Source organism: Battus philenor, unplaced genomic scaffold, assembly GCF_028537555.1.
Source record: "Battus philenor isolate CCGP_79_NKW_IND1 unplaced genomic scaffold, ilBatPhil1.0.hap1 SCAF_1, whole genome shotgun sequence".
Taxonomy (NCBI): domain Eukaryota; kingdom Metazoa; phylum Arthropoda; class Insecta; order Lepidoptera; family Papilionidae; genus Battus; species Battus philenor.
In genome coordinates this window covers 3,473,414-3,487,207 of record NW_027181661.1, presented here as the reverse complement: position 1 = coordinate 3,487,207, position 13,794 = coordinate 3,473,414, and the positions used below count along the sequence as shown (strand labels likewise).

The following is a 13,794-nucleotide window of genomic DNA, read 5'->3' as shown; positions in this document are numbered from 1 at the left end:
TTCTCAATAGCACTCAAGCTATTTAGAGTTTATTATTGGATTCAACAAGTCGCCGTAGGGTTGTGCAGAAATATGCTAAGTATCAAATAATATATAATCTTTTTATACTTCGATTAAACAGCCATATAATTTTATGTACAATAAGAAAATAAATCAGTTTAAAACCTCCTTTATAAAGATTTTAAATACTCATTTATATATTTTGTATTTCAATTATGCTTTACATTTGTTTCGAATCCTTTTCTTAGTATTCTACCATTAGCTCAGATCATGGAATAAGAAAAATAAAGGTTTAAAATTGTGTTACTTTAAAGGAAAACGTAATTTTTTTTAACATCTAATGGACGTCTAATGATTACTTGGAATTTGATAGTTGGCAGTAGACAAAGCTAACAGTACATTTGTTTAATTATGCGTTATATAAATTATCCTTCCATATAAATTCAGCGAATTTATGTAATTATATATATGAATAGGCGGAAAAGTGCACGAAACGCCATGCTTTATTCGCTTCGATGCTTCATACAATGCGATATCTATCAATTAACCGCGTCCGCGTCGCACATTCGTTATATGTAATTTCGTTTTGTACATTCATGAAGCGTTCCGCAGACACTAAGCTTATTAACTACGTAAATAAATACACAGCTCGTTTTAAACAGATTATTTCGTCATATTGCTACATGACGTCCTCTTAAAATCGCCTTAATTGCAATAGTGTAGTTACATCTCCTATTGTACATACATTGCTCGTGTTCTCTTAATATTTGAGAGTCATTTTGTCCGTAAATTTGAACAATTTTTAAACGTTTAACAAAATATAAATTGTTATCATAAACCGCATCATGTATTTCTAAGCAATATCGTCCGTTGTAGGAGGTATCTAAAGCATGATTTATTATCATTTATCACGCATCTTGTTTGCCTTGCGGGCTGACTTCGGCCAATCGCGTTCATTGAGGTTGCGAGCAACACCGCCCAAACCGCTGCCTACTCCCTTATCATTAATCAAACACGTCACATCTTGCATTAACATTTTACTATATAACTAAAACATGAACTATATGAATAAAAACGAATCGATAAATTTCTTGTTTAGCGCGAAACTCGTGAACGGCTCGACAAATTCAGCTAGTTTTTTTTATAATATTGCAGGGATACAAGGAAAATTATAAATGGAAAGGTGAACTGTGAAAACAACATGTGTCAGGATGTAATCAAAACAAAAAATATCGTGTACTATAAAAAATGTCATTACATTATTGAAATTAAAAAAAAAAGGTTCTTTTGTTAGTACTTACGTCGTTCTCCTAAATTTATAAAAATGGAGTTTTCTTGGATAAAATATTAATTTATAATATTGGAACTTATTGATATATATATTATAAAGACGTTAAATTTATTATATGTCTTTTACCTCATTCATTGAGGTAATTTTAGAAACCTAGTTACATGATAATTTGCGATATGCACAACAATAGGTTATCACAATTTTCCGCCTTTACTATTTAGCGGACGTGCAAAATGATCAAAATTCCACACACAAGCTTACCAAAGTCACTCAACAAGATTTACTGCATATATATGCAATAGTCTTACAAACTAAAAAATTCTTAATTTTAATTAAGGAACCAAATAAATTATGCTTTAATAAAAATGTCAAATTCAAATTCTTCGACCAATTCATTCAACGTACGAACAAAAATATGTTTTTTTATCGTTACTGCGACTACGAGAAACATGTTTCTCGTAGTCGGCTTTGACTTATATTTATAAATAACATGATCACCCTCTCAAAGCACCTAATAAATAAAAAAGTCTTTGAAAATTCCGTTACTAATTTTATCAAAATTATTAATTAGTATATTTATTTAATAAAATACGTTTTATTTAAAAGCAGCCGATATTCAACTCCGCGATAATGCAAGTTTCGTTTTAAAAAAAATATGAATGAAATTCGAGAGACAATGCACCGGAGCAACATTCCAGCTTGATCAACCAAGCGAAATTTAATTCGTAAATTCAAACAAAGTAGAGGTAAAATTATTTATTATTCATAAAATTTTCTTCATCATCAATTGATAAAACACTCTGATAAAGTCCGAAACACGCTCGATACCTGGAAACAAAAATCCAAACAATATGCACAGTCGAAGACTAGTACTAATAGCGCTACATAGTACGAGAGTAGCAGAGGATATTATTATAGACGAATTACAATATGAAATAAAAATATACATCAGCGTAAAGGACTGGAATGTAGTCATTATCGGCATCGTTTCAGATGTTTCCACTACTTGATAAAGATCTTTTTCATAGTTTTTTAATAGTATCGGTTGGAAGCATTCTGCCTCTGGCATCTTTTGATGATCTATGCAAGGTCGTCTTTTCACTTCGTGGTTGGACGTACGTTGCGCTTGTCGATATATGGTATCCATTTCACAACATTCTTTTCTGTCAAACTATCTTCCAACTGCCAGTTCAACATGCCAAGGTGTACGGTTATTTTAGTTCAACTAGAGATATTCTTATTTCTGATTCGATCCCGAATCCCAAAATCCCGAATCGATCCATGGCTCGATAAGCGCCTGAAAGCTTTCCAATGAATTCCGAAGTAAGAGAGCACGTTAAATATACAACTCCATAACATAGAAGATTAAATAAATATCTAAATTTTACGCGTTTCGTTCGTTTCGGTGTTCGGGCGTTCTTTGGAACCATCTTAGACCATTCATTATACTCTGGACAACAAGTTTTCCCATTTTATTCGGCAACGAACAATGCCAAAAGGCATTTTTTGTGTACCTCCATTAAGTAGATCAGTTACATTAGCAACGCCGCGAGAAGCTGGCAGCACAAGACCGATAATTAGGGCGACTTTAGGGTGAGGGTTATGCCATGCAGCGGGCGTCTATCGACTAATAAGAATGAGTAGATTATTTGTACAAGAGACTTGATCGCTGAAAAACAGAGATATCAATGCGACGAACAAAGTATAATATTCTCAAAATTCTTCTTCAACATTATAAACGATGATCCGATAAAACATAGCAAGAATACAAGTTATAATAAAAACAATGTCTACATCTGAATTAATTTGATTGTAAAGGATTAAGTAAAAATAATAAGGACGATGACAAAATCCCGATAAAGGTATTGTGAGAGAAAGATTAATGACGAAGATCTTTACACCCACTCAGCTAGTAACTGCGTCGATATGGATGTATATTATAATGAAAAGGGCGAATATTATTATATTATTTGAAGCCAGTCTTAGAAGTTACAATATCAAATTTATTCATTACAATAAATTTAGTTGTCATCATTCAAAGGCGAAAATAAATGATTCAAAAACTATTTTTTTTTGACAAAAACGACGAAACACTAAAAGATATTCACGAAGTAATAGTTGCTATTCTAAGTTTCTTCTCTATTATCTAATTATTTAGAAGCGATCCAATTAATTCAAGCAAGACAAAGAGAGTACTGTATGTGACTTTCGTGCCTGTTGGTCGATTGGACATGGCGCCAATTTAGATCAGCTTGGCCAGACTGGATTTAGCCCGAGACACTAGGACCCCAATCCTATGGGTCGATTAGTGCCTCCCAGTAGGCAAACATCAAAATCTTTTAGAATTTTGTACTAGTAAGTGAGTGAGAAGATAAACATTAGCATTGGGCAAATCAATCCTCCAACACACACTACTAACAATATTTGAATTTTTCAAAGATCAGCGCAAGATATTTATCTTGCGCACATGATTATGTCGCATCATAAACAAGCGCGTGCTATATGTCGTAAAAAGATTTTAGAGCTCTGTGGTGAAAATCCGCAGACTCAATTGATATCGGTGATGAAATGGTTCACCACTATAATTCTCAAGTCAAACAAGAGTACATGCAGCGGTATAAAGTTTCAACCAAAGATGTTAAAAGTAGCCTAATCTTCTGAAAAATTTAGGACTACAGTATTATTATAACCTTACTGATCGCACACAAAAAAGAATAAAGTGAAGTAAAATAGACAAAAAAAAATAAAAACAATTGTAAAAATTATCACATTGCGTGTATTGCACGACAAAGCGCCTGTTACCAGAGGGCGCGTTGCTAAGGATGTGACTTAAGTCCGGATTTCGCCCTCATTACAACTATACGTTCCACAAGCTTTATAAAAGATCTTCGAGGTAAAATTTTTGCCGATAATAAAGAGTTCAAGGTGGCAATTGATAAAGAAAAAATATATATTTTAAATAAGAATTTTCTGCTTATATTTCTTGCCTATATTGATGAAGTATTTATGCTACCATTTAAAAATAAAATTATTCAAGAACATGGCTACGCCTAGAACGTCTTAAAGTTTACGTATATACAGAAATCAGTACGTCAGATTTAAATGAGTCCGGTGAAAAATGGTAACATCGCTCTTTTGGTCCTGTTGACTTCTGGTTGTAGAAATTGGAGAATGTTAATATCAACGGTGTCATATAAGAAATTATTGTACCTATTAATAGCAAATGTATGCAACGAATATCCGTTAATAATGTACACGCACACGCGCATACGCACATGCGCACACGCACATGCGCACACGCACATGCACATGCGCACACGCACAAGCTCACACACGTGTTTGTGTGTATGTGGGGGGGTGTGTGTGTGTGTTGACATTGATAACCCAAGATTTATCATATTTTTAAACGCCTAATCCTTTATGCTTATTACAAGCTTTTGCTATCTTTTTGAGGTGATAGCATTACATCGTGTTGATAACAGCTTGCATAAATATCTCATTGCAACTGAGCATGCAATTTCAATTCCAGGAACTTACTTAACGACATAAGATATACATATTTAGACCTACGTCGTTCCTGCGATACTTGTAATTTGAACATCTGGGAGTAATTGAATCCCATGATAGAAACTAATAATTTCTTGACATGTTACATGTACTTCATGTTTAGGCTATATAATCATGTTCGGTCATCAAGTTATATATGTATGGAGGTACCCGAGTTCCCTTTTTATTTATTAATTGTATTAATAAATTCAAACACCAATATTAAACAATTAGCATCTGAATTTTGAAGAATTTTAAAAAATGTGCTTTTTAAATGAGTTTTAAATTTTTTGTTAGGGTTGTCACAAGATGCTTGATGCAGGTCGCTTCCAATTGGTCCTATTGGTAATTTAGGAAGAGGCCTAGGAGTAAAATTTTTAAAAGAGTGAATAATTTTATTAAAATAGCTATTAGAACAAAAATTTAAAACTTGTTTATCTAGTTTCAATCACCTGTATCATCACTCTAAAATATTTAACATTAATTGATTTTTCCTACAATATTAAAATAATAATAAAATCTGTTGATACTCGTTATTTATAAAAATATTTATTCTTTTAATCATTAAGTAAATAATTACTTTTTTTTAAATATCTATCAAGCTATAATTATTATGAATATATAGCGATCGGAATTGTTAAAACGTTTTTAGTACTATTTTATCTTTACGTTATATATTATTTCTGTAACCATTGATTTTTTGATAGGGTTTGTTGTTCATTAAATGACTGCAAATTATAGTGTATACGTTCAATTCGCTTTTATATACATAATTAACTACTTTATAACAATATGAAGTAATTTCAATTGCAATATTTAATTGATAGAACATGTATGAATAATTTATTTATTTCATATAAATAAAAAAAAACTCGAGAACCATTCGACAGTTTCGGCTAATTTTTATTAAATATTTTTGTTGAGACATGAAAAATTGTTAAAAAAAAATTCGTTAGGCAAACATTTGACGACAGTCAATACCAAAAAGGCGAGTAAGATGTAATCAAACAAAAATTATCGTATATTATAGAGCATTACAATGAATATAATTAGAATCAAATTATCAGTAGTCTTGAAGAATACGAAATAGAAAACTTTTTTGATAAATTATCAATAATAATAGTAATTGTTATTAACTAACTTAAATTGACTTCGACATTTATAAATAAATAATATATTTTAGTATAAAAATATTTTCATTTACTAATTATGTATATATTTGAGTGATTTAAGTTTCGAAGAAAAAATTCAGAATATAATAAAACGAAACATATTTATATAAATTTATTTTAATCACTTTAATAAAGCTTAACATTAACACTTTTAAAATTAACAAGTATTTATACATAGTTTATATTTAAAAAAAAACATTGATTGAAGTAAAAAAAAGTATTTAAACCATTTTATGGATAAACTGAGATTTTAACCACCTCTAAATTTTAAGAAATAAAATATACACAGGTACACATACCTATAAATAAAATTATTAAGAATTACATTTACTTAATTATTCTAATATCACTAAAAATCCTACACACTACGAAAGGATTTTTTTAACAAAAATTATTTTAATAAATTACATCTATAAAATAAAATTTAAGGGACTTTTATTTAACAGAAAATATTTAAAACTGTACGAATTGAAATATTAATTATTTCACAACAATATAACACCCCAGATCAGCTAAGCGTAAAAACAATGTTTTCTCGCTATTGTTTTCGATATAATTTTCTTACGATAAATATAAACAAAACATCAAGCTATTCAGGCTAGTCATGCCTAAAGAAAAATAGCGAAATGTAGGCTGAATGCTGTTTACCATATAATTTAAGAAAAAAATAATTACAAATTATAATTATAAGTGAAATATCAAACCATAAAGACAAATCACAGTAATAACAAAACAGCGGAATGTATTCTGGTTACTACTTACTATATAATTTAAGAAAAAAAATAATTACAAACTATAAATACGAGTATAAGTGAAATATCAAATAATAAAGATTAATCATAGAATAAACAAAATAGCGGAATGTATTTTGATTAGTGTTTACTATATAATTTAAGAATAAAAATAATTACAAACTATAAATATAAGTGAAACATCAAATCATAAAGACAAACCATAGAAAAAAACAAAATAGCGGAATGTATTCCGATTATAGTTCATATAACATTTAATTTAAGAAAAAGAAAATAAGTTAAACATAAAACCATCATTGCATACAATGCCTAAAAATAAATAGCAGAGTGTATTCTGCTTATAACTTACCTCACAATTTTATAAAAGTAACAATATAATTAAACATTAAAAATAGCTATAATCTCTAAAAAACTCGTAACGTTGAATTAACATAATTTACTATACTAATCACGACAATGGATTGAAACATTTGTTGTTGAATTTAGATTATAATTAATTCATTACATTCTCCTTCTTTACTAAGGAATGCTTAGCACTACACATTATCACAGTGAATAAAAAATTTGTGTCACTAGTTTTTCTTCTCTTATTGTTGTTTCAATATTGGAAATAGGGATTCAAAGGTTCCATCGTATCCCGGAACATTTGAATAATTGTCGTCCTTTGGGTTGACGCAATTTTTGTCCTCTGGAAATTCAAAAAAATAAAAAGATTAGTCGACGAATGCGGGCAGCGCAGGGCAGCTGGTGATGATGATGATAATGACATGCCAAAGTGTTTTAATGTAACACACATTTATAAAATTTATTATATTGTTAACTGAAATCGATGATTCTCGAAGTTTTGTAAGAAAGCTTAATGATAATCCTTTTATTAAAGTAAAAAAGGAATACTTGTTAAAAGTTTACGTGTAATATAATGATTAGTCAATGAATGTGTTAAGATTAGCAAAACGAAGCGGGGCACCCACTCACATAGGTTTCCTTAACTGACCAAAAACGAGTGAGAACATACGTATGTGTTTGGTTGACTAGACACTAAATACACTCTTTTCGATTGTCAGAGTATATATAATAAAATGTATAACATAATGAGATCGTCATTTGTCAAAAAGTCATCAGTTGTGAAAAAAGTAGCTGCATATTTTAATTTCTTTACTGTTGCTGTCAAAAATTTATATACAATCTGTTTTGTTAATGTCCTCTCAAAAATCTACCTTCCACTAACTTGTAAAATACCGTTCAAAGAACTCAGTCAAGCGAATAAATTATACAAAAACCTCCTGATTCGACGTAAATTTGTCGTCCAACAATATGAGAGCGATTTACAAATTCTCGGATTGACAAAGATTTTCAAATTTAAGAATGTACTTACTCATGTCAGTAACTGTCTCAGTATGAAATGACCGTGGAAATGACCGTGGATATGACCGTGGAAATGACCGTGGAAATGACCAATATGGATCCTTACTTGTTTCAGAAGTATTTATTCGTGTTTCGTGTTCCATTTTTCTTGTATAATTTTCCGCCTCGTTCTTAATACTTTCGTAAATAACTCTGATAGCAGCTGCTTCTTCTTCTGGGGTACATGGTTTGGGCATATATGAATCAGCGTTTTCATCAGCGTCGATAATGTCCAGAAAAAAGTTTATTTCATCTTCGGTAAATAGGTCAAGGAACGAGCTTTTCTCGTCTTTTTTTTTAACTTTTGTGTCATCTCTCGTACTGACAACAGTATCAGCTTTTCTTTTATTGTTTGTTTTCCTACACCTTTTTATTTCAGTTTTAACTATGCGTACCTTTTTTTTCTCTTTACATGCCTTCACGTTAGTGTCTTGCTTTTTTTTGGCAGCAGTTTTTACGTTTTTCTTCATTTTGGGTGCAACGACAACTGTTGTTTTTTTGTCAACAATTTTCGTTGCAACTGTTGCACCCAATTGAAGAGCAACGTTGCTACCAATATTTGTCTTATCCGATTTCATTTTAGTTTGATCGATTGTTGCGTCATAAGTATTAGCCTTTTTTCTCATACTTGAGTCTTGGTTTTCATCGAAACTCGTGGTAACCACAGAATCGCCATTGCTGTGATGTGATTGCTGTGTTGTGACTGTGATTTCGTTTTTGCTTTTTGTTGTTCTTGTTTGTTTAACTTTTGTTTCATCGCTTGTTTTGTCAAAAAAATCGACCGAAAGAGTAGTAACATTTGATTTTTTTCTCGTTTTTACTTTAGGTGCAGCTAGTGTATCCACACTGGTTACTGCCTTTCTTTTTCTAGGAGAAATTGTGTCTATTTTAGCAGTTTTTTCGTGGTTTGTATTAATTTTAGGTTTAGGTGATATTTTTGTGTTTCTTTTATCTTTTTTATCGTTCTCTGTTTTGACTTCAGATCGAAATTTGTCTGTCGATTTATTTTCAGCTCTTCCTTTGGCTTTTAACCTTGTGTTTCTTTTTACTTTCGTATCTTTACTTGTAATATCAATCGTTTCAATATTGATCTCAGTATTTCTACTAGCGCATGTCTTTGTGTTTCTTAGATTTCTTTTTTCGACATTTGTTTCAGTGGTCGTTTTAAGTTTTGTTTTAATTTCCCTTGTGGAATGTGTGTTAATGTTAGTTTTAGGTTTTATATCGGTAGTTCTGCCACCTAATAGTGCATTTTTATTCGCTTTTTTCTTTGCTTTTCTTCCGGGGTTTCGTCTAGGTACTATATCTTCGGTGCTTATTTGTGATTTAGGTTTAGATTCTGGGTTAGTTTCGTTTTTCGAATCAGGTTTTGTTTTCTTAGTTCTTTTTGTTCTCGTTAAGGTATTTCTTTCGAGGCTTTTTTCGGTCCTTTTTTCAGTGCATTTGTTGGGGCTTTTCTTTCTTTTTCTAGGATTAGTTTTCCTTGCTCTAGTCATTTGTGAACCAGTATTTGAGCGTGATACCGATTCTTTTGGCAATCCAGAGGCGACAGAAGGTGGAGGTACCTTGACAAATGCACGACCACTATCCATTTTTGGAGTTGGTAAAAACAACTGTTAAAGAAAAAATCCGCTTTTTCAAAATAGTTTATGTACTTCATTGTTGGTACACGAAGCTTTCGTCGGAATATTCATTGCAGTTAGTTTCTAATTAGCTCCAAGGACATGGATGCAGTTATGCGCCAATCTAGGTGAGAAAGAAATAAAGTTTAAAATATTAATTTCTAATAAGGTAAAAAAGTCATATAACTCTAGAATACATGAAATAATGTATCAACAAAGCTATTTGAACATTTCATTGCAAAATTTAAAGTTCTCGAACATGGACTATTTACATATTAATAATTTTCTGCTATTTGCTAGACAAAACGCGCCCAAACACTCCATGGATCATCAGCATAAACGACCTTGTACCTTGCAGACTCCCCCCTCAGATAAAAAAATAATATTACCTCCCCAGAGACTTACTAAAGAGCCCCTAAACTTACTGTATAGTTTTATTATTATACTAATATATATATATATATATATATATGTAATAATATATACTCGTATGTAATACAATATTTATATATAATGTATATATATGCGTATGTATGTATATATGAATACATATTACATATAGGTGAAAATATAGTGCTGTGAAGTCATTACAATGTCACGTTTACCGTACAATTACACCATCGCTTTATAATATAGTACTTGAGTAAAATAAATTTTTAGTATATTAAAGTAAAATAAAAAAACTTGCCTTTTTTATTACAAGTAGGTCGTGGACTAGACATTCGGTAAGCAATGTAGAAAAAATCCGCTGTTAAAAAAAAACAATCTAAGAGTGATAACACTTAATGAATGAATAAAAAATATAAATAAAAAAAATTGTAAATTAATATTAATATTATATTATCAAAAGCACAACAAACATAAATGCAAATACAACAATTAATAAGTTTACAGCTTCGCACAATCTTAATGAGGCTTTCACACAATAAATATTTAAATAAACATACACACAAAATTAATTTTATTATCGCATTGGCATAATAAATCGCTTGCATAGTTTCAAGACAGCAAATAAAATAAAATAAAGTTCTACAATACATAATTATACATAATGAAAACATACACATGATATATATCTAAGTCTAAGGTCTAAGTGCACGTATGTAAGGCCACATAACATATTAAAACCTTTATTTTCTTTCTAGTTAAGGTAAAATTAAAAGTATATATTAAATAAATCTCATCACAGCATTCAAGACTATTTAGTTGATCGAAATATATTGAACTTGGATTGGAATCATAAATAATTAAATATTTATGATTGATACTATAATGTGTACATCAAAGAATGTTAAATTTTACTTAAAAAGAGCAACTATTGTGTTTCTGACCGGCTTTTCTTTGCAGATCAGCATTGCGAGCCGTTGGTAACTTATTACTTATATTGTTAAAATAATTGACGACTCTTAAGTGCATGTAAATGCCTAATCGAAAAAAAGATATTTTAAAATTGAATACATATACATATTAGAAATTCACATTTTCTACATATTATTCAATAAGTATAAATAAATCTTGTTTTACAGAAAAAGCGCATTAATAATATTCGCACGGCAAAAAGGACGAACACGTGTAAAAACTCGCGACAATCACGTGTTTTAGTCATCCTAAACTTGCCCTTTTTTTAAATATTTTTAATACTTTTTATTACCTAAGGTTCGGCTGTATGTTTTATTTATAATTTAAAATTTCGTTTTTATCCCTATCCAATGAGATTCGTGTAGGTGTTTTTCCTAGAATTGATAAAACATGTATAACAATAAAATATGTAACATTCAATACAATGAAGAGAAAATAGAAAATATGTCAAGTTGCGCTGAAAATGTTATAGAAATTGCATGATGAATAGGCATTAAGAATAAAAATACATACCGTGCATCGGGTTTTATTTCGTTCTGAGAAAAGTCGCCGATGTCGCGACTTGCTTACAAAATTCACGAACGTAGAACTCAAGCGTCGCGCGCAGACTGAACTCTGCAAAAGCGTTATTTCAGCGAGTTAGCCTTCAACCGTATTACATCTCGTTGCTCCGCTACATTTGACATGAGTATTTGCTTTTGTTTATTTAACTATTCATCTGTTATTTTTTCCACTTTTTATAAATGAATGACCACTTTTTGTAAAATCTTCGACTTTAATTTACGCTACGGATGTTCCAGTCCTTTTACTATTCTTTCTATTGATATACTTAATACATTATGAGCTTTATTATTTTTTTTTATTAATTCTAATTTGTATCGCTGGTGTTTTTTTTTTTACAGTATTTATCTTTTGCTTTAACTAAACGCAGACAGTTTTACCACTTAAATCTTATACACTGCAGAAGGATTTTTTTTATATCCTTGGGAAAGGCCTGTGCTTAACATTAAAAATAAAGCTCTACAAAATGTATATTTTCTTATAAGTGATAAATATAAGTACTTATTTTAATTTTTACAACAAACATTTCTCTAAAAAATACTAGGACATGTAAAATCTAGTTTATATTCGATCATCTCAGTAAAACAAAAAACTCTGAAAAAATCTGTTAAAATAATTAAAGGGGGAATTTTTTTTAAATATTTAACGTGTTAAGTTTTTTTATTGATTACATTATAAATGAATAAATTGCAGCCAAGATGAATAGATGGCCATTTTAAGGTGATCGGAAGACTTTGGAAGTAAACTAACATGAAACGATGAAGATGATAGTATTTTTGTTTTACAATTAATACTATATAAAACTCGTCGTTATCTAGTTTTTCCATCTCGTCAAGTGTTCTTTACGGTAGTTGGGGGTCAAGGGGTCAACATAGTTATTTGTATTATCTCTCTCCCAATCTTTATGATTTAATATAGTGAATATAACGACGGAACTTATTCCCGACGATCGGTATCTACGCGTGAATTCATCTTATAACGAGCACAAACGTACTTCCTGGTATTACTGGTGCACAGTGAACTATCTAATTTGTAGCGAAAATAAGTTGTTATTTTATTTACCTGTAAGTACAAAATGTCGTCGCCAGCGAAGGGTCTTTGATTCTGTTTTTCTTGATAATCTGATGCGACGAGTTGCTTCGTGCTGATCAAAGCCATGTCACCCGCGAGATCATCTGTAAATATTGACAAATGTGAATGTTTTTCGTTTTTGTGTTAACTACAATTTTTGTGATAAAATACCATTTATTAACATAAACATTGGAACAACAATTAATGCCACTATTTCACTAAATAATTATTTTACAAGTTATGATAAGAAAAAACCAACGATATTGTTTTTAAAATCGAATATTAGAGAGCAGACGAAATTTTTGTTAATAACTTATGTTTGTTGAATCTATGTATGGGAGATATAAATAGATACATATCAAAGAGGCTGTCACTAGAGGCTTTCATAATACAGTATAAAGGAGCACGTTCTCAGGTACTGAATGCGTTTCGACACACTGGGAATACGATCGTCATAAAGGTTTTAGACGGTAGATTAATATAGATCATACGGAAACTATATAAATACTATAGAGATTTAAATCAAATGTTCCTTTGCAGGAATTAAGGTCTTTTTAAAGCTCACATACAAATCTCCTCCAACGTTACTTAAATATTAAGAACTTAAATCGTTGTATCTTTGTAATAAAATTGCAAAATATTGGTAAAATGTTTCAATGTGATGCTATTTTTTGCCTACGGATGTCTTAGCACACTTTGTCACCTTTATATATAAAACAATAATTTCACTATAGAAGAATAGAATCAATTATTTTAAAAATTCGTACGTTGTTTTATTTTAATTAAATTTCATATTTGTAATATTTTTCTCTGAAAACAGCGAAACGTACCAATAGTTGAAATTGAGCTTTGCTTTTATATGGAAAAATAATTTATTTAAACAGCATTACAGGTAAAAAAATAAACAGTTGAAATGAATAAATAAACAATGAGTAATACGAGAACAAATGCATCCTGATTTAATTAATTTCAACGGAAACCTTACCCTCTTTGTCTGATTAATCCTAATTAAAAAT

The 13,794-nt window shown here is 30.2% G+C and overlaps 1 protein-coding gene across 2 annotated transcripts; it reads right to left on the bottom strand.

The window, feature by feature from the left end:
- Window positions 1-7,172: 7,172 nt before the first annotated feature.
- LOC137920623 (uncharacterized protein DDB_G0286299-like) lies at window positions 7,173-11,736 on the bottom strand. Of its 2 annotated transcripts, none has more exons than XM_068763889.1 (3): window positions 11,660-11,736; window positions 8,137-9,911; window positions 7,173-7,449 (listed from the first exon to the last, which is right to left on the bottom strand). In XM_068763889.1, the coding sequence occupies exons 2-3, from the start codon at window positions 9,755-9,757 to the stop codon at window positions 7,349-7,351; spliced, it is 1,722 nt and encodes a 573-aa protein (XP_068619990.1). In that variant the 5' UTR covers window positions 9,758-9,911; window positions 11,660-11,736; the 3' UTR covers window positions 7,173-7,348. The 2 variants fall into 2 exon arrangements, with proteins under 2 accessions (XP_068619990.1, XP_068619991.1); XM_068763890.1 differs by having other exon boundaries at window positions 8,233-9,911.
- Window positions 11,737-13,794: the final 2,058 nt, after the last annotated feature.